The sequence below is a fragment of the Pteropus vampyrus genome, unplaced genomic scaffold, assembly GCF_000151845.1.
Source record: "Pteropus vampyrus isolate Shadow unplaced genomic scaffold, Pvam_2.0 Scaffold4, whole genome shotgun sequence".
Classification (NCBI taxonomy): Eukaryota; Metazoa; Chordata; class Mammalia; order Chiroptera; family Pteropodidae; genus Pteropus; species Pteropus vampyrus.
In genome coordinates, this window is record NW_011888785.1 from 13718962 (window position 1) to 13739114 (window position 20153).

General features: G+C 35.0%; 1 protein-coding gene across 2 annotated transcripts in view; it reads left to right on the forward strand.

Annotated features, from left to right (window-relative positions):
* SGCE (sarcoglycan epsilon) overlaps positions 1–20153 on the forward strand; it is a 62918-nt gene that overhangs the window by 22228 nt on the left and 20537 nt on the right. For both annotated transcript variants that reach the window (XM_011363482.2, XM_011363490.2), the window contains 4 exons: positions 3613–3735; positions 5384–5541; positions 9348–9420; positions 14369–14567. In XM_011363482.2, coding sequence (XP_011361784.1) covers positions 3613–3735; positions 5384–5541; positions 9348–9420; positions 14369–14567 — 553 coding nt within the window. The remainder of the gene's footprint in view (positions 1–3612; positions 3736–5383; positions 5542–9347; positions 9421–14368; positions 14568–20153) is intronic.

The window sequence follows — 20153 nt, forward strand, 5'->3', positions numbered from 1 at the left end:
ACAAGGAACACTGAAGCTACATTTAAGGAAGATGAAATAATTACCCTGGCCACTTGCCTGTATACTCTTTTGTTCTTCTCAATTCACATATGTAATTTTTCTTAAAAAAGAAAAATCTTTTATGACTGTCTTTAGTTTTTAATCCTTGCAAATCTAATTACCCTTGCTGTTTGAAGATCATATTTTTGACCCTCTGTGAATTGGACTTTTGGTTTAATTGTTTTTCCCATTAACGGTGATGGATTTGCACGGATTTAGCCACACAGTGGTTTCCAGTTTCATTTGTATCCAGTGGCATGTTTGCAGAGGTAATGGATTTGCAGCCAGAGACGATTGCAAAGTCATGTGATACAGAGAGGCCAGACCCTGTGACCTCAGCTTGATTAGCATGGTACAGTACACATGTATATTTCAGAGATTATTATATTTTAGTACTGCAGATTCTTAGAGTGTTTAAATTTGCTATTAAAGACTTGCTTTTAATGAAAACAGTATGCTTCAAGCTCACTGAGTAGTACCTAGACAGAGGAGTGCAACACGTGTTAACTGTTAGTAACAGCCTCTGTGGGTGTTGCTGCAGACCCTATCAGCCTTATTTATACAGCTCGTGTTTAGAACAAGAGCCTATAACTTCGAATTTTGTGTCACCTGTTGTTTTCAAAAGGAAGTGAGGTGTAACTACTGCCCAAATAGCCTCCGTTTAAGAGCTGTTTGTTTTGCAAGTTAAACGGGAAAGGTAAAGGTAAAGAGTACTTCTCTAAAATGCTGTGTGGGTGCCCATAATTTAAACTGATGCTACAGAAAGGAAGTACTATTTTCACAAAACATAGTGACTTAGTCATTTTCCACTTCTGGGTGACGAATGTGTCATACATCTGTATCATGTTTTTTCTCAAAGTAAATGACATACTATATATTTAAAGTGAAGCAGGCTTTTCTGTGGAGTTGCCAAGGTAACTGACCAGCAAGTATGCAGTTCAGCAGATTGCAGAGAGGCAATAGAGTACAGATGAATAAAGAAATGTGCATGTCATCTTAAAGCCCAGGAGGGCCATGGTAGATTGTGGTTTGGCTCTGCAGATCGCAGAAATGTTTTTTTTTTATGAAAGCAGACACAGATAGATGTTTTGTACTGGTCCTTGAAGTGAGGCAATAGGAAATGGCAGGTACCCTTTTATGGTTCCACTTCAGGCCCAACCAAGGGCTATATAGAAAATAGATTTCAGTATTATTTAATACCAACGACCTTTCTTTTTGCTTTCTAAACTAGCTTTTACCACCTTATGGCAGCCGAAACTAAGGGAGACTGTTAGTAGTTTATAATGTAAACAGAGGATGGTAACCCATAAACTGCTACACATATATGAGAATTAATTGAAGTTATAAAACTGAAATTTAAATTGGATATTACATATTTAGTCCACAAATATGAGACCTGTGTAGACCTCCACAGTGCTTTGTATTAGAATGTAGTCATCCATTCACTAGGCATTGATAAAATTATTCAAATATGCCACATACCTTTTAGTTGCTGAGAAAATAATGAAGGAAAATAAAATTCAGTGCTTGACTTTGAGGTGTTTTTAATCTCTAGAAAGAATAAATCAGATATGCTCCAAAGAGATTCTTTTAGATTATTTAAAATATCTCTGTGCTTTGGATGTAGGATTGTGATCTAGAATGTTAACCCCTTTACATATAAAGAGAAATAAATGCCCAGCAGGAGTTCACAACTCTCCATTATTTGATTCTTCTTCCCAGTTTTTCTCCCCCTACATTAAATATACCCCAGGATCTAGCATCACTGGTTTAATTCCCTTCCTTGAAAGGGCCCCATGGTATTCCACGATTGTATCATGTGCATGTATTCACTGCTGAAATGCCCAAATTCCCTATCTCTGAGTCTCAGAATTTTGCTAGTACTTTAAGAGCCATTTTGAATTCTACTTCTTACATAAATCTTTTCCAGATCTCTCCAGCCTTTTTTGGTCCTTACCCTCTATCTTTCAAGGTATTGCCACAGCAGTTTATACCTCAGGGATCATACCTAGTTAGGTGAGCGTTGGTCTCTCAAATCAGATGGTGAACTCATGGAAGATAGGGCCCGGGTCTCCCTCATCTCCCCACTTTCTACAGCACCTTGCATTCAGGGGATGTCATGGAATCCAACTGGTGAAAAATCTCCAGTTCTCATCTTCATGATTTTTCTGAGTCATACACATGTTTTTTGGAATGGAACCACTTCCACCGGTGAGTTAATTATTCTTGGGTAGAAGTTGTGTACTCTAAATGCCATGGGATGGCTACTTAGGAAGACTCATACAAAACGACTCAGGAAAGAGCCAAGTTTCCCTACATACCTAGTTTAAACCTAACTTGCAGCTTCTTTCCTTCCATTAATAGCCTCTGAAGTTGTGTTTTTAGTAGTAATGCTGTGGATACGTGAAGCTACAAGCCAAATATTTTAGTTTAATTTTCCATTTTTGGCAGCCATCCACAGAACTGCAGGGACAAGTTTTCACAGATAAAGAAACATTTTGTGGAAGTTTTTATTTTTATGCTTAAAAATTTACTGTCAGTGATCTTCCTATTCAGGGCTTTTAGTTAGTTGTGAGCCTGGAGTAAGCAGCTTTGGGGTTCTTAAGGTTAATTACAAATCCGTCACTGACTAAGAGAAGGAACTGGCCTGATAGGGCTTATCTGTGTAAAAATTGCAGCTACTAGCCAGTCAGGAAGATAGAAAACCAAAAGAGATTGTAGAGGTGTGTAGAGGTGACAAGGGTAATGGCAGTAATGGGTTGGTAGAGATGATAATATCAGAGGAAAAACAATAGGTGGAAACTAATCAAACCAATTCAACCATTTTAATGTACTCACATCATATATCTTAAGTAACTAGTAAATCATGAAATCTGCCCCATTTCATTTAAAGCAATTATTGGCACTGAATTTTATTATGTAATTGTTATTATTTAGAATGTAGCATAATAGAATAGATTATATTGTGTGAATTATTAAATGTCAAGATCAGATAAAATGGAATAAATCATTTCTAGGAGAGTGATGAGAAATAATACTCATAGAAAAAGTATCCAGGGCATTTTTATAAGTGTATATGAAAGTTGCCTTACATATAGTGATGGTGTTTTATATACTCTGATATGCTTTGTCTAGCAAACAGTTAACACAGTGTAGATTCTGACTGTTTAAAAATTACTCTTTAAACTTTGCTCTGAAAATGGAAAAAAAATAACAATTATGTAGTTGTTCATTTCTCATGATGTATTCATCATAATAATTTCAATAAAAAGAAATTACCAAAAGAGATAATATGGATATCTTCATTATTTAATAACAATTTAAAGTATTAAATGTGCCTAATTTTGTTTATGTAGTATTTGAAAAGTCTCTAAACTCACCAAGTTGAGAGAGTTGTTTCATGTTTTGTCCTAAAATCACTTCCCTTTAAAACAAACTTCTTAACAATATTTTGCATGCTGCTTCAATTTTCCCAGGAATCTCTACCTAGTGAACCCCTTCATTACAGAGTAAGTGAATTATCAAGAGCGTATTTCATTATTTGTCTATCTCTTATCTTTCCTTTGCTTTCAGTGTACACTATTTTCTCGAAAGTGCACTCTGATCGGGATGTATACCCATCTGCTGGTGTCCTCTTTGTTCATGTTTTGGAAAGAGAGTCTTTTAAGGGAGAATTTCCACCTTACCCAAAACTTGGTATGTTCTTGGTGGGGGAAAAAAATAAGTGGTTAATTTACTAAATTTTTTTTCAATGTGCATATTTTAGATGATATGTAAAATATTGTTAACATTATTTGATATGGTCTGGATGCTTAATAAATTCGTCATAGGATATTTCCCACTTTAAGACTAGAAATTTAATTACAGAAGGAAATTATTCATTTTCGAATTTTAAAGAAAGAATATTTTTGGTTTCTCAGTCTAGAGTTTTGTGCTTCTGACAAATGATCTACCTATATTTGCACAGAAATAATTATAGCTGTACAATTATGATTTTTCATATTAAGACAGTCTTACATAGTACATTGATTTTTGGAAAACTATACATATATTGTATAAGAATGAAATGTGATATTAAGAAAGAGTTCTTGAAAAATCTTTTATAGTATGAGATAATTTTATAAAATTTCATAATAATACAATGAAGATTAATTTTTCCTTCAAGGTAATACCAATATCAAAGTCTTCTTTAATTCACTTTGGATTAAATTATGTTGCATCGGGTTGTCACAAATGCCACCAAATTAATGAAGATATAGAAAGACTAGCAAGAGAAAATAAAGTATAACTCTTAAGTAAAAGATAAAAATGAATTCTCTGAAAATTATAGCATTAGAATTACTATAAATATGATTTTTGTAGATAATGATGAGTAGCATACCTGAAAACACTCAAAATATAGTTAACCATATTATCACCAGCATTCAAGAAAAAAAAAGTAGTCTTTTCATCAATTATTTTAAAAAATGTTTCTTAAACATTGCATTCTGTGTTTGCAAAACTGTATAGCTAAACCTTTTGAGCAGCAGCTCCAGTATTTGAGAAGAAAACATGTAGCTAAGAGCATAGTTTCTGGAATCAGCCAAGATTAAATTCTAGTTTTACCACTTAATATAACTATAGAAAAGTTACTTAACATGGAAAATTAGCTATTCCAGCAATAAAATTAGGGCAATAATAGTACTACTTTTATAGGAATGGTTGAAAATATAATGAAATAGTACTTGTAGAGGCCAGGCACAACAACAGGGCCAGGCACATGCTAATAAATGATGCTATTATTACTTGTCATTAATAAATTGTTATTACAGTTCTTTTGGATTTGTAACATCTTTTACAGCTCATCCTCAATTGCTTTAAAATTACATTGTCTTTGTTTTAATGATAGTTTTATAATTTCGAGATATCACTTAAGATTAGTTTGATAGTGTCCAGAGCTTCGTGACAGGAAGGCTTCTCAAGAGAATGAACACATCAACGTATTAGGGGATTTTTCTGAAAAACAGTTGTCTCATTGGTAGAAGTTTCCCACTCTTAGGTGACCCATCCCCCACCTCTCCCCAAAAAAAGAAGAAAAGAAGGAAAGAAAAAAAATCTCCCTCAAAGTTGTATGAATCTGCTTTCTTTGTTGCATTAGATTTCTAGGCAAACTAAACAACCAAAAAGATTTTTTTCTTTACACGAAAGAAAATCCGAATTCCCAGATGGATTTGTTTTTTGGGTATGTATTTAGTTTGCTACAAATGTGAGAAAAAAATTTTAGACAGAAATATTTTGATTGAAACTACCAAAGCAACATGTGTGAAAATAACTGACGTATCTTAATTCTGTGTTTCTTATCTAGGCGAGATTAGTAATGATCCCATAACATTTAACACAAATTTAATGGGTTACCCAGACCGACCCGGATGGCTTCGATACATCCAAAGGACACCATATAGTGATGGCGTCCTCTATGGGTCTCCAACAGCTGAAAATGTGGGGAAACCAACAGTCATCGAGGTAATTTACTCAGAGTGAACAAAATTGTATTTTTGTTTTTTTGCAATTCGAGTTTCAAATGTTGAAATAAAAATTCCATGGCAGTAGTTTTTAGTATTTTATACATGGAGACACACTAGATAACATTTGGAAATGTACCATTTTTTTCTGTTCATCTGCACAGTTTTTAATTTCATCTTTTATATAAAAAAGGGAAGTCTAAATTAGTGAAAAAAATAAAAGACATTTAAAAGAAATGGTTACTATAATATGAATTCTGTTTAAGAAAATAAATACAAACTTCTTTGCTCTATATTTTAATTTCAAATTTTATGTTCATTGAAATACAGTCATTAAGCAGACATTTTATGAGCCCTACCATGTGCTAAGAATTATGATAGGTGCTGGTGAAAGGAAGATGAATAAGTGATGAGTCCTGCCATGTCTTGGAGTTGAGGGACTGAAGCAGTGGAACGGAAGCCCATACTTAGCCAACACTGACGTAACTCTTATAATAAGAAGGTGTTGTTTGAAGCAAGCAGTGGCATTAGAGAGTAATTAGGAATTCACTTCACAAAATAGAAGGAAGGCTGTTTTAGGCAGAAGAAACAGCACATCGAAATCTCGAAGGCATTAAAAAAATCGCATAAATCTACATAAGGAATAATGATACATGTCTGAAGTGATGGTGCCACAGATTATTGGGGAAAAAGATGTCTATTTGTTGAATGGTACTCAGATGATTGATTAGCCATATGGCAAACATAAAATTAGATTCCCACCACACAGGAAATATAAAACTCAAGTCTAGATTGAGGATTTAAATATGAAAAGCAAAATTTTAAGCTATTATATGAAAATGTGGAAGAATATCTAAGTTTAGAGGTAGGGAAGGATTTCTTAATACCTGAATATTTTTATTTAAGAGAAAAGATTGATACATTTTTATTATATTAAACTTGTGAACTCCTGTTCAAAAGATGCCATTAAAAAAAGACCAGTCACAAACTGGAAGAAGATATTTTAAATATATATATCTGACTGATGGTGAATATCTAAAATATAATAAAAAAGGACTCCTACAATTCAATAAGAAAAAGACATGAATAGATGTTTCACTAAAGAGGAGACATAATGCTAATTAAGTAAAGAAGCTTACTCTCATCAGTAATGAGGACTATTCAAATTAAGACCATAATGAGAATTTTACCCTCAGTAAAATTCATTGTGGTTGGATGTGGGAATTGGCATAGCCACTTTGGAAAATAGCACTGACTAGTTCACATAGCTGAGTATTACTGTACCCAATGCTCCAGCAGTCCCACTTCTTGGTACATACCCAAAAGTTGCAAATGTCCACTCAGAGGCAGGTACAGTCATGCTCATTGAGCAATGTTTGTATAGCGAAACACTGGAAACTCACAAAGCAATGGTAACCCAAAAGTCCATCAGGAAGAGAATAGATGCAAAGTCCACCAGCAAGAGGATAGGTAAATAAGTTGTGGCTTTAGTCACACAGTGATTGTTTACAGCAACAATGAACTTAAGCTTGCCCAACCTAAATGCTTTAAACATAATGTTGAGTAATAATAAAAAATAGTCCCAGAAGTTTACCATTTTTATAAAGCTCAAAACCAAGCAAATTAAACAATATATTTTAAGCATACATGCATTGATAATAAAACTATATTTAAAATGAATGGGATGATAAATACAAAATTCAAAATGGCCATTTCTGGTTGGAGAAAGGCTAGGGGCTAGGGTAGTAGAGAAATAACATGTGTTGAGCAAGGATTTGCAGGAGTTCATTATGTTCTTATAACTAAGATACAATGTTATGGCTATATATCAGATAATATACTAAAACTATAATGAGGAAAATTTAGCATATCTTTCATCTAACACAAGTAGTAAATAACTCATTTCAACATCCATATTTAGTAACATATTTACAGTATTTTTAAATATTCTATTAATAACAGTCAAAAGAGTTCTGCATACATTAAACTAATATTTAATTATGTAAGTCCACTGAATAATTTATTTCATAGATGTTTATTAAGCATCTAACATAGATCAGCCACTCTTCTAGAAATAGGGGATCAAAAAAGCATGCACGCAAGCACATGCATACCTCTCTGCTATGAAGATCTTTACATCATTATGATAAGTAAAATTTGATTGAGGTTATTATAGTATTTAAATATCTCATTAGAAGTGATAGGACTACATTCTGTTATAGCTATTAAAATTAAATATTAAATGTAAATTCAGATAATAAAATTCTTCCTCTTGATTTATGAAATGTTCTTCACTCCCTTCAGTAGCCTGTTATTGGAAAAAAAAAACTTATTAGAATTTATGGAATTTACCATAATGAAATTTGTGATTAGTATGGGAAGGCTAGCCGTAAAAGTATTGCCACTTGTTTGAAAATGTCTTAATATTTCTTTCTGAGCTTTAGCTTTGAGATATTATAGCAAATAGAGGATGGGTAGTTTTTTTTTTCCATTAAGAATGTGATTAAGTTTTTTGCAGGATAAACTTTTAAAATCATGAAGATTCCCAAATGAAATCTGTTTTTGCATTTTTTCATTTGCTTCTTTGTGAACAATAGTTCCTAGTTTATTTTTAAGGACTAGCCCTAATTTCATCGTTTAATGTGAACCTAATTAATCACGTATCTCAGCAAATAGCAGCAAGGAAGTCATTAAATCCAACAGGAATTTGACAAATTGTGGAGAGTTCTTTTAACTTGGTAGAATGACATGCTTTTCATAACGTGTATTTTTAAATATTGTTAAAGGTTCAGAATTATTAATTCCAAAATTTTGATTTTTACTGTTTTTGCAAATAATATTTCTGATGAATGCGACTTATTTCATTTAAAGCTCATATGTGATGCTATAAAAATCTTCAATATTCATTTTTAAATGAACAAGGTATTTCTTTTCAGTTCGAGTCAGTTTTGTCCCACCCTTTTGTCTCAGTGTCAACTACAGCCGCAATCACTGCCAGAAGGCTAATGCTGGGATGCTAAAACTTTACACAATCATTTGTTTTATTTAAGGTACTGCAGACCTGTTTGAATGATCTGATATGTTATAAAGTTAATGATTCTTTCATTTTTGAAGTATTATCCTGTTGTTGGCCTTTGCTTTGTTTGTTGTTTGCAGTGGCTGTTTCTGAGTTGACTTTGATGTAAGTTCATTGGCTCTGCAAATGTTTACTAATATTTGACTCTACAAAGGATTGATCTGTGTTTTTGAGCATGTGCCATAAGCTTTGTAGACCATGATCCTTACTGCTTTAGTCCTGTAAGCAAGATATGGTTTCCAAAGGGTTATTCATGACATTTTTTGACTGGTTGTTGTGCAATTTAGTGCTGAATGCAAACAACACAGAGATGTGCTTGTTTTAAAGTGTACATTCCAGTGTAATCCTTAAGCTTCATTTAAAAGTACAAAAATATATTGGGTTTTTTTTGAAGTTGTGGAACGGCACTGGAAAGTAATTCATAATGGTTAATCCATTTACTAATGGTGCATCTGCATTGCGATTAGCACTTAACGGGGTCTTCGGTGAAAGAGTCTTTCTGATTTTAACTTTTTGTTTCAGCATGTTAAATAGACCTGACTAATTATTTATTTTCCCATAACATTGCTAAAAGCTCTGAGTTCTTATTGCCCAGAGAAGGAATATTTCGTAAGTATATAAACAAACAATGAAAATGGAAAGAACGACAATTTGTTTTCATTTTATCCTTAACGAATTTCATTTTCCAAATAACATTTCACTTCTTTAATATGATTTTCTTTTTCTAATAGATAACTGCCTACAATAGACGTACCTTTGAGACTGCAAGGCATAATTTAATAATTAATATAATGTCAGCAGAAGGTAGGTATGAAAAAATATGTTGTTGTTCCTTTCCTTATTTACAAGAAATATTGTTATGTTTTATATTTATGTAAAATATAGTTAAGGATTTAAAAGTACCAGATACCTAATATAGCTAATGAAATAGTAAAATATAGAAAAGAAAACTAAGCAGTATTTAAGTTGTTATAAGATGTCATGATGTTTTATGGTGCTGGGAAGCTCAAGATTGAGAACCAAAGAGGCCACTTATTTCTCTAGACCTTCGTTTCATCGTCTGTAAAATAGGACCAAGAATAGCATTTCTCTCATAAGTCTAAGATACACATTCCATGAGTCAGGCTTGAAATATGCTTAACACGGGGCTGAGCACAGAGCGCACGATCAGTAATTATTAGCTAGTTTCATTATTTTACTTTAAATCTTATTATAGGAAGTAGTTCAATTGCGTGTGAAGATAAAGAGTTACTGATGGGCAGAAATAAACAGTAATTTAGGTCACAGTCTCCTTTCTAAGTAGCTGGAGTCCATCAGCGATTGAGAGTTACATATGCTCAAATTCTAAGTGATTCCCAAGAATTTGGAGGGTTAAGGACACAGGAAATAATCCAAGAATTGCACTCTCAAATATTCTGACCCTATTTTAGCATTCGATTGAGAAAACTACATACCACTAAAAACTTTGTTCTTAAAATGTATAAATCATGAGATACTCTTCTCTATACCAGACATCATTTATGAGAGTATCAGGAGAAGAGTGGACATAATTTTTCCCCCCAGGAAACAGTAAAACAATTGTTGTACTGGATAGGGGAATTCTTCTATTGACTGCTATAATTTAAAAAAAAATGTGCAAACAAAACATTTTATCAGAACCTACTAATAAAGTAGGTTAAAGGCTTCAGTAAAGGCTGAGTTAAAAATTGCCTTTACACTATGCGAAAGAAAGCATTTTCTATAGACTTGATAATGCAATACGTAATTTGGGAGATTGCTTGAAGATTTTGAACGCTTTTACATTTGAGTTTTCCCCCAGGTATTTTAGCAATATGAATTGCATACAATAAATGTGTTAGTTTAAAATTTAAAAGACCTTCATATATGAAAAGCAAGCCCAAGTGCCAGTTCTATGAGGCTGGACAGAAGACTTATAGCCCTTGTCCATTTTTCTACTGCCTAAGGGTAGGTATTCATGTTTGGATCAGGGAAACCTTTGTTCTGGACTCCAGTTGCACTTGGATGCTCGCATCCAATCTAAGTGGTGCCTGTAGAATTGGAATACCCTTAATGTGCAGAATAACTGCAAGGTTCCCTTTCTCCTAGGGAATTCAAGAATATTGTTAGTTATACAGTTACATTGCAGTGGGCTTGTACCACTAACCTTACCATTATGCTCTCGTAGGGACTCAAACACTTTGCCAGGACAGAAGTCCTTACAGACTGAAAGGTAGCCTGGTCTGCAGTTTGAACCTCCCTCTTCTCAAGTCTGGCCTCAGTCCTGTGGATACAGAGTCCACAGGCATCCTAGTAGATGATACTGATGAGTGGGGACCCATGTTCAAGCAGATGCTAATGGAAGACTGCTAGACAACTGTAGGATTGAAAGTTGGTTTTAGGGTCTGTTGATCTAAATCAGGGGTGGTCGTGAAGGTGATGAAGGAGGAAGAGTAGATGGGTTTTGGAAGCCTCCACTTTTACTTCAGGCAGAACTGCTCCACTACCTTTTTCAGAGCATTCAGTGGCCCAACACTATGAAAACCGGTGAACCGAATGACACTGTTTCTCCATTCTGGTATAGGTGGAATCGATGTGGGCTCTAGAGTGTACATCTCTGCACACAACCTACACACATGCCCTTTCTCCCAGATAAGGTCAGGAAAAGAAATAACAAGAGTTGAATATCAGGATAATCACTCAGTCTATCTCCTTGCCCAGCTGTCTCCTGCTTTGAGAGGCCTAATGGCCCTGTAGACTCGCGTAACCTAGAGCTCACGGAGAGTACACAGAGTGATTCTCTAAATGGGTTCAGTGCCTCAGAGGCCTTCCACCAATCTGTTGGCCTACTGTTCTCTTGGCCTCTGTGATGTTCAAATATAGCAGGCATGGGATTTCCCCAAAGTTAGAAAGCTCCAATGACTCATTTCTGTGAGTCCTGGCAGGCACGCTTGGCCGGGTAGACAGCAGGCAGCTGCATGGCCCAGAGCCCCGAGGGGTGTGGCAGCCTGTCTCGTGAAGGAGCCACGAAGCTGCGTCACATGGATTAGGAAGAGCCAAATAACAGTTCTCCCAAAAAGTAGCATTGATAATGAAACAAGTGTTGCTCGCTTCTTAGAAAAGTGGCTGTAAAAACACCAAATGAAATTAATAGAGGATAGACTTTCAGCATACTCAAAAACTGTATTTGGCATTATTTTTAAATATTATTTATTGCCAAGGACCTGTTCTTCATGACATATTTCTGTATGACTATTTCTTGGTATGGGGGAAAATGTAATATGATTAAGTTACTGTTTAGCTGTGTATCTATAAAATAGGAAACTTATCTACATAAAAGAGAATAAATATTTCATATTTTAGAAGGTTGTAGATGGCCTATACATCAGACAAATCTAACCAAACCGTAAGCAGAGTAAATGACAGTGTAGGAGATGAGGAAAGAACCTTCTGTGATTTAGGGCCTCGAAAAACTCAGTCTTTTGGAAGAGACAGCACACTCTAGAAAACTCTTGAAAACTTATGTAAAGGCAGACTATCTTCCCTGACTTCATCTCTGGCAGCAAATATGCTTTACTAGTAAAGAAGCATTATAAGAAATGAAGTAATTAAGATTTCAGTTATTTATTGTGTAGTTTTTATGTTTTTATTATTAAGCAGTAGCAGAATACTGTATAGATATATAAGGTTTTTGTTTATTTGTTTGTTTTAGATATACAAGTTTTAATGAAATAAATCAGAGAGTATGCATAGTATAATTACTAGTGGGGACTTTAAATTTGTGTGTAGTCCAGAAACATTTTCTTTTCCTTCTAAAGGGAGGATTCAGATAATCAACTAATTCATTTTACTGTATTAATTGCTAAAGTTTAACATTTTATAAATTCTTACTTTATGCTAGGAGCTCTGTTGGACACTTTATATATAGTCTCCTTTAGCATAGGTAAAAATCACATGAGATAAGTTTAAATAATGGTAAATTCCTAGACTTCACTGAAGATCTGCTTCCACTGTGAAAATATGGAGAATAATACAAATATGTGCTCACTCTGGTTGTGAGCATTAAATGTGATAATTCACTTCAGTCCCTTAGTTTGTCCTACCTTGTAGTATATTTTTTAAAGCAAACTTTATTATTACAGAAATATTATTAAACAGAAAGCTATTCTTTATCTTAGAACAGTTAGAATATGGGAAATGATGATTTATAAATGATGAATAACATTTGAGAAACTGAAATAAATTATATTTAGAGTTTCTTACATTGAGAGTCTGAATTGGACAATGGGTTGGTTTAAAATATTAATTTTGAAATCTTTGAAGGGAAGTAGTGATGAGACTTTGAGGAGGAAAAAAGCTAATTAAATCTCTTAACAATATGAGATAGGAAATTTCACGAGAAATTTCAAATATAATTTCTCTAGAATATTTCATTATGGAGAGATCAAATAGTGAAATTTATAGAGTAATCAAATAGTGAAATTATTATGATTTTAGAATTCTTATTAAAAATAATTTATTTAAGTAAAAAGTAATGTTTTAGCATGCTCCAAAAAGATCAGTAATACAGCCATGCATCACATAAAAAAATTTCGGATCACATAAACTACGTGGTCCCATAAGATTATAATGGAGCTGACAAATTTCTGTAGTCCCTGTAACACCACAACGCAACGGTGTGATATTTTAAATAAATTGAGTGTAGCCTAAGTGCGCAGTGTTATGAAGTCTGCAGTATACAGTAGTGTCCTAGGCCTTCACATTCACCCACCACTCGCTCACTAACTCACCCAGAGCAACTTCCAGTCTTGGGAGCTCCATTCATGGTAACAGCCCTATACAGGTGTACCATTTTTTATCTTTTATACTGTATACTGTATTTTTACTCTAACTTTCCTATGTTTAGATATACAAATATACTGTTAAAATTGCCTATAGTATTCACTACAGTAGCATACTGTACAGGTTTATAGCCTGAGAGCAATAGGCTACACCATATAGCTTAGGTGTGTAGTAGACTGTCCCATTCAGGTTTGTATAGGTAGGCTCTATGATGTTCGCATAATGACTAAATTGCATGATGACACATTTCTCAGAGCGTATCCCTGTCATTAAGGAACACATGATTGTACTGCCGGATTAAACTATGGTATTTCAAATCATATGTCAGCAATCTATGAGCAAGTAGATATTTCGTAATGTCTTCTCTATTTGAAAAGGATATTGTTTTGTGCCTCAACTTCCTCCTCTGTTCAAATAGGAATAGCACTACTCAGGGTTGTAATGATTAAATGAGATGATGTATTTGAAAAAAAATCTGTCAGTTTTAAAACTCTACAAATACAAAATATTATTCCTATCCATGTAGAGTTCTGGGAGTATGCCTTCTGCCGGGGAGAGATGAGAGGAGGCCAGCCAGGTCCCTGGCAAGTTGGAGGCTAATTTGACTTTTTTTTTTTTCTTTTTTTTGGGCGGGGGGTTGGGGGGGCATATCCTATCATTGTAAATTGCCCTGCTGTATCCTTGGAATTTTATGTTTGTACATAAAATTCTGTGTCAAATACGTTATGTTTTTCGGAGGATGTATATATCTTCTGTTATACAGAAAGCCTTTACAGTCAGTATTAACATAGTTTCCCAAAGCCAGGATTATGGCAATAGTCAACAAATCTAGAATTGTTCTTTTGTTCCCTTTTGGAAAGACTGTCTCATTAAAGATATGCATATCTTTTTTTTTTTTTTTAACCAAAATTAGACTTCCCATTACCGTATCAAGCAGAATTCTTCATTAAAAATATGAATGTAGAAGAGATGTTGGCCAGCGAAGTTCTTGGAGACTTCCTCGGGGCAGTGAAAAACGTGTGGCAGCCAGAGCGTCTGAATGCCATCAACATCACGTCAGCCCTGGACAGGGGCGGCAGGGTTCCACTGCCCATTAATGACATGAAGGAGGGGTAAGCAGACCTTTATCTCTCGTTGCCTTAACCATGGAATTTTAAATACAGTGATCTTATCAAACTTATTATAGATGGAAGATGGCCAATTGCATTTTTCTTTTTAATAAGAAATGGGTGTTGTAAAGATACGAAAATACTAGCAATTTTCTGTATTGACAAAGAGGTTACGTTAATGGTTCTTTATATCAGATGTTCCAGGTCCTGTGAAATCTAATTGTAGATCAGGATCCGCAGTCATAAATTACAGCACTGTCTTTTGTACCTTCCATAGAGAAGCTGATTATTTAGGGCCTGGAATTTCCAAGGAAATTGATGCCCCAGTTATCAGCTGCAGAAGGACATGAAGACTGCTGTAACTTTATTCTAGGAAACTATTTCTTTGCCTTTAACATTCTTTCCACCATGTGTTGATGACTGATGGCTAGAGTGGATTTGAAACCCATTCCGAAGGCCTGGCCTTGTCACTCACAAACTTGGTGACATTGGGCAAAATGCTGCACTCCTCTGTGCCTTAATTTATTCTTTTGGTTCAATGGGGATTTTACTGTCCCTCAGGGTCATAATAAATGATTAAATAAGACAGTGCATTTGAAAGAGATCTGTCTATTCTCAAGCCTTACAAAGTATGACTTATTCTCTTGTTGAGGTTAAGAAACACTCCTTACGCCTGGGTAAATTGAAAGGGTTGAATGTCAGCGTCAAACCAAGCTTTGATCTTTCATTTCTAACCTGTCGAGACAGATCTGCCCCCTTTTATTTTTAAACCCTACAAACATATGAGATATGAAATGAATCACATTTTGTGAAGCATATCCCTTCCCAACTCCATTATCCATATTCCTGATAACATTTTTATATAGGTAATATCTGGAATTAAGTATAGTACCTGGATTAATAAGAATTAAACTTGAAATAAGGGAAAAGACATAGACACAGAAAAGGAAAAGAAAGGGGGCTAAGGAATAAGCAGTGAGCTGTAGAGTCCAGCTTATACATTTTATAATTAAATTGGAACTCGTATTTTACAGTAATGGATTCTGAGTTCGGTCAAGCACACACAGAAATGCTTTGAGTAAAATAGTTGCTTGCTTTCTTGTCTATCTGTTGGTTGGCTTTCTGTATGAAAATGTAATTTTAGAGCTTAAAGTTTTACTTCAGAGTTACAACATGGTTCTCTAAGTATTAAGGAAGAACCTTGGAAAGACACGAACAGGGGGTCTCTCTCCTGAAAACAGTCTCCAAATATGGAGTCTTTTCAACACTTTGTTCAAGTAATGCGTTCCATGGTAATAGTTAAAACAGTGAGCAAAGATGTTGGAGGAAGCGACGTGAAAACCAGGCATTGGTAGAGTTTTCCATCGTGGTGCTTTCTTCTGGGCTCACCCCTTCTCTTATCAATAGTGCAGGCTCCACCCATAGAGGCACTTTCAGAAACAACTAAACTAAACTGAACTGAATAACTCTCTATAGCAAACTCTGACCTAAAACAGTGCATGCCAGTCGTATCCAGCTTCAGAACTGCAAGTAGAGCTTTATTAAAATATAGACAGGTCCCTGGCCTCTGATTCCCCCAAGAGATTCTGAATCTTTGAGTCTGGGGCCTGAGTATGTGACTCTAAATTAAGAACAGAATTTTTGTCCTTCAAGTACTTGTTAGAGAATTCAGTCATTAGCCGACTGACCCCAACACCTGCTAGAGGGTGGCATGTGCCATCAGATATTTGAGTCAGTCCCGTGGCATTTATTTGGACCCTGTTGTCTCAGATCCCTTCCCAACTTGAAATGCTTTCCATGAGTTTTAATTTAATGTTAAGCCATAACCTTTACAAAGTATTCATATGATAAGTCTTTCAAAATAGCATTTCTATAAATTGTACCCGGTGCCAACTCTTATTACTCCAATATCTCAATACAAGCTCTGATGAAACAAGATCCTCCTTGAATATAATTCCAGAAGAAAAAAATTGTCCCTGGGAATGATTTTGCACATTTTCTTTAGTTATACAATGTTATGGTAGCAAAAATAACTTTTTTACCTATTGCTTTACATTTAGAAATAAATCCAATGTTTAATTCATCTTTTGTGCCTTCCTTTCTTTTTAATGGTGTATGTCATAATTCTTAATTCACTTAATGAACTTTTTGCCGTATATATTTTTTGAAAATAACATGGGCTACAAATGCCTTTTAAAAATGAAATATTGAAAAGGTCAACAGTTAGGGACAGGAATACCAAAAACATTGCATCGTTTTTTTTTCCCTAAAATTTTATTTAAAAATATACTCTTATACTTCAGAAGTTTTAATTAAGCACCCGACAAATGTGTTTTTGCTTTATACTTGGTATAAGTGCCAGTCTCTTATTAAAGAAAAAAAAAATTTCCATGAAATTATTTCCTACTCCTCGTGACAGCCACAATCTACTAGCTGAAGATTTTTTTGTATTTGCTGTATGTAATCAAAAAACAGCAGGTGCGTAAGAAAAGCTCTCACAGTAGACCCTCAGCGTAAACCTACTGCCCTTCCACAGCCCAAAGTGCCGTTAAATGTCGATCATCAAGAACCCACTCTGCAGCTTCCCAGTCCTCATCCTTCTTGATGTGTATTTTTTTTTCACATCTGTAGAACTCACTGACAGCTTTCGAACTTCTCCTAAATCTAACAGAAAACAATCATAAAGATTTATTTCAAAGTGAGTAAGCTCCTGCAAAGGAAGCTGAGCCTCCTGGAAAGATTCTCTCTCACTTGCCAGACTCGTAACCAAGGGCAACTGTGCTGTCTCTGAGTGTGGTCTTGGTGCTGCTTTTACCCCTGACAGGGAGCCAGAGGCTAAGGACTCATGGATGCTTTTAGCCTCGGATAAAGCTGGTGGAAACAGGAGCAGGTTCATGTTTCATTGTAGACATGGCGTAGCTGCCAACCCAGGGTGAGTGATGTGGTGTAAATGGTGGCTATGAAGGGAATGATGGGGTGTGAGGATTAAAGAATATATTCACTTTTCATAAGAGATTGTCAAACCTTCCACTATTTCCTCTGGTTACCAAAGCATGTGGATCTAGCCTCAGTCACTCTGTAGACAACCTCACAAAGTACTCTCTCAAATTAATTGTCTGCTTTTTGCCTTACAAAGGCCTCAGTGAGAAGTTACACGTGAGGAAGAGAATGTAAGTCAATGGCTGCCAAATACTGCTCTGATACAAGGTCATGATCCTGGGTCCAGTGTGTCGTGCTTTGCTGAATTTGTCCCCATGTTTGGTGATTTACAAGATTATTCTTTAGTCTGAATTAATGTGCCTCCTATATTTTTGGTGCAAATATCTTTTCTTTTTTGGAATGATGATGATATGACATAAAAATTTTTGAAAACTTTTAATAAAAATTAGAGACCCACATAAGTCTATTTTTATGAGAATACAAATAAATGAAATCAATGCAACTAGATGTCTAATATCTATTCTTCTAAGTTCTATACATAGATTCATGCTTTTCTTTCATAGGTTAGCATTTATTAAGTATTTTTTAATGAAAGAATAGTGTATTAGTCTCTGGGGTACAGTGATTTAAAAAATACAATCTGTGCTCACAGTTTGTTAGGGGACCAGGCAAGTAATCAGATTATTTTTTTAAAAAATCGTGTGATTCATGTCACCGTCTCCCATGTCAGGCATATGCCTGGAAACGGTTCATAGAGGAGGTGAAGCCTGATCTGCGTTTCAAATATGAGTACAAATTAGCCTGCTCAGAAAATGAGTAAGGGGGATTCTAGGCAGAGAGCACAGTTTGGGCAAAAACCTTTAGGTAGGAGAAAGCCTGGTAGATTTGGAAACTTACTTCATGTGGAAATGGGGGGCAGGGATCCAGAAGTGATAGTTACCAGAGAGGCAAAGCGCAGGCCTCGTAAGCCTTTGCATGCCCGGAAAACAGGTTTAGACTTTATTCTGAAGCATTAGGGACCTTTGCAGAAAATGGCTCGTATTAAAGTTTTCATTTTAGCAGATGGGCCTGCCAAGCCACATGAAAGAATAGAGCAAACCCAAATACCTCCTTTCTGCAAGCAGGAATTCCCGCCCCCGCCTCCCCCCCAAAAAAATCAGAAGGATCCAAGCCTGTGCGCCTATTCCCTCTTCTGATAATTCATTCCTTCTCCAATGGAGAGGACTAAGCAGTAAGTAAAACTAGAGTCCAGAAGGGTCCTTTATTCTTTATTTTTATTCTGTATTGGATTCTTTATTTAGTTCTACTCATTCTTTAATTTTCACCTTGTTTTTTGATCGATTGATTGATTGCAGATACGCACAGAACAAAGAAGTGGGGTCAGAGGCAGAGGCGGGTATCATGGTAAATTTTCTTTTAAGAGCTCAAGAGTTCTCAGGTAACATGTAACATATGTGGACAAATTCTTCTCTAAACTATTTTTGTCTTCTATATACAAAAAATAAAGAATAAAATACATTAATTATTTGGACAGTTAGGTAAAAAAGTTGATCATTGGATCCATTTATGTGGCTATTGCTGAAAAAAGTAGAGTTTTGACTTCAAATTTTTACTTGTTTCTCAGTTCTTCACATTATATGTGTAAAGACCTCAGTAAATGTGTTTTACCTCAAGGAAAACTGAGTTGTTTAAATTGGAAGAAAAAGCATTATAAGGAACAAGTTCTATCTAGTATTTACCAATTCTAAGGATTCTGAGGCACCACGTTTTTATACCGCTGCTTGAGAGCTTGTCCTTGACAATATATTCCCATCTCATCTGTTTAAACACATTTGAAAGTTTGAAAATAGGTGGCTAAGTTCATAAAGGTAAATATCATCCTCATTTCACTTTATAAAAAATTTTAATTTCCGCATATTAAAAAGCCAGCTGAAAGGAAAACAACAGATAATGAAAAATGTAATTTTAGCATATATAACAATTATTGTTATACATGGCCTCATATAAAATTATTTGTTAAAGCCAACACGTTGAAACTTACTGGTACTACAAAATGAACAATAAATACACATTTTTTTACCTACAAAGTAAATCCTACATCTCCTCTTGAGCATCACATTTGTAGTCTGTTTGCATTTTATTTATTAACTTATTTATCTTCCCAGTTTTATTGAGATGTAATTGACATATGATATTGTGTAAGTTTAAGGTGTAAAACATAATGATTGATATACGTACATATTGCAAAATGATTACCACAATAAGTTTAGTTAACATCCATCACCTCATAGTTATACATTTTTTTCTTGTGATGAGAACTTTTAAGAACTACTCTTAGCAACTATCAAATATACAGTTGCTTGTATTTTTAAACTGGTATGATGTTTTCCATTCATACATTTATTCTGCAGATAGGCGCCCTGAGGACATTGAAGAAGACTGGGTTTCAAGGAGAATCATTAAGGGTCTGTTGTTTCGCTTCCTATAGAAAGCGAAGGTGACTAGAACGGGCTGTAGCAGTGGGATGGAATAAAGTGGGCAGGTGTGTAGGAGAGTTCTTTCAGGGTAAATGTCAGAGACTGGTGATAGATTGGCTATGTGGGAAGAAGGGACAGGAGTCAAAGATGATGGTGCTTGAGCAACTGGCCA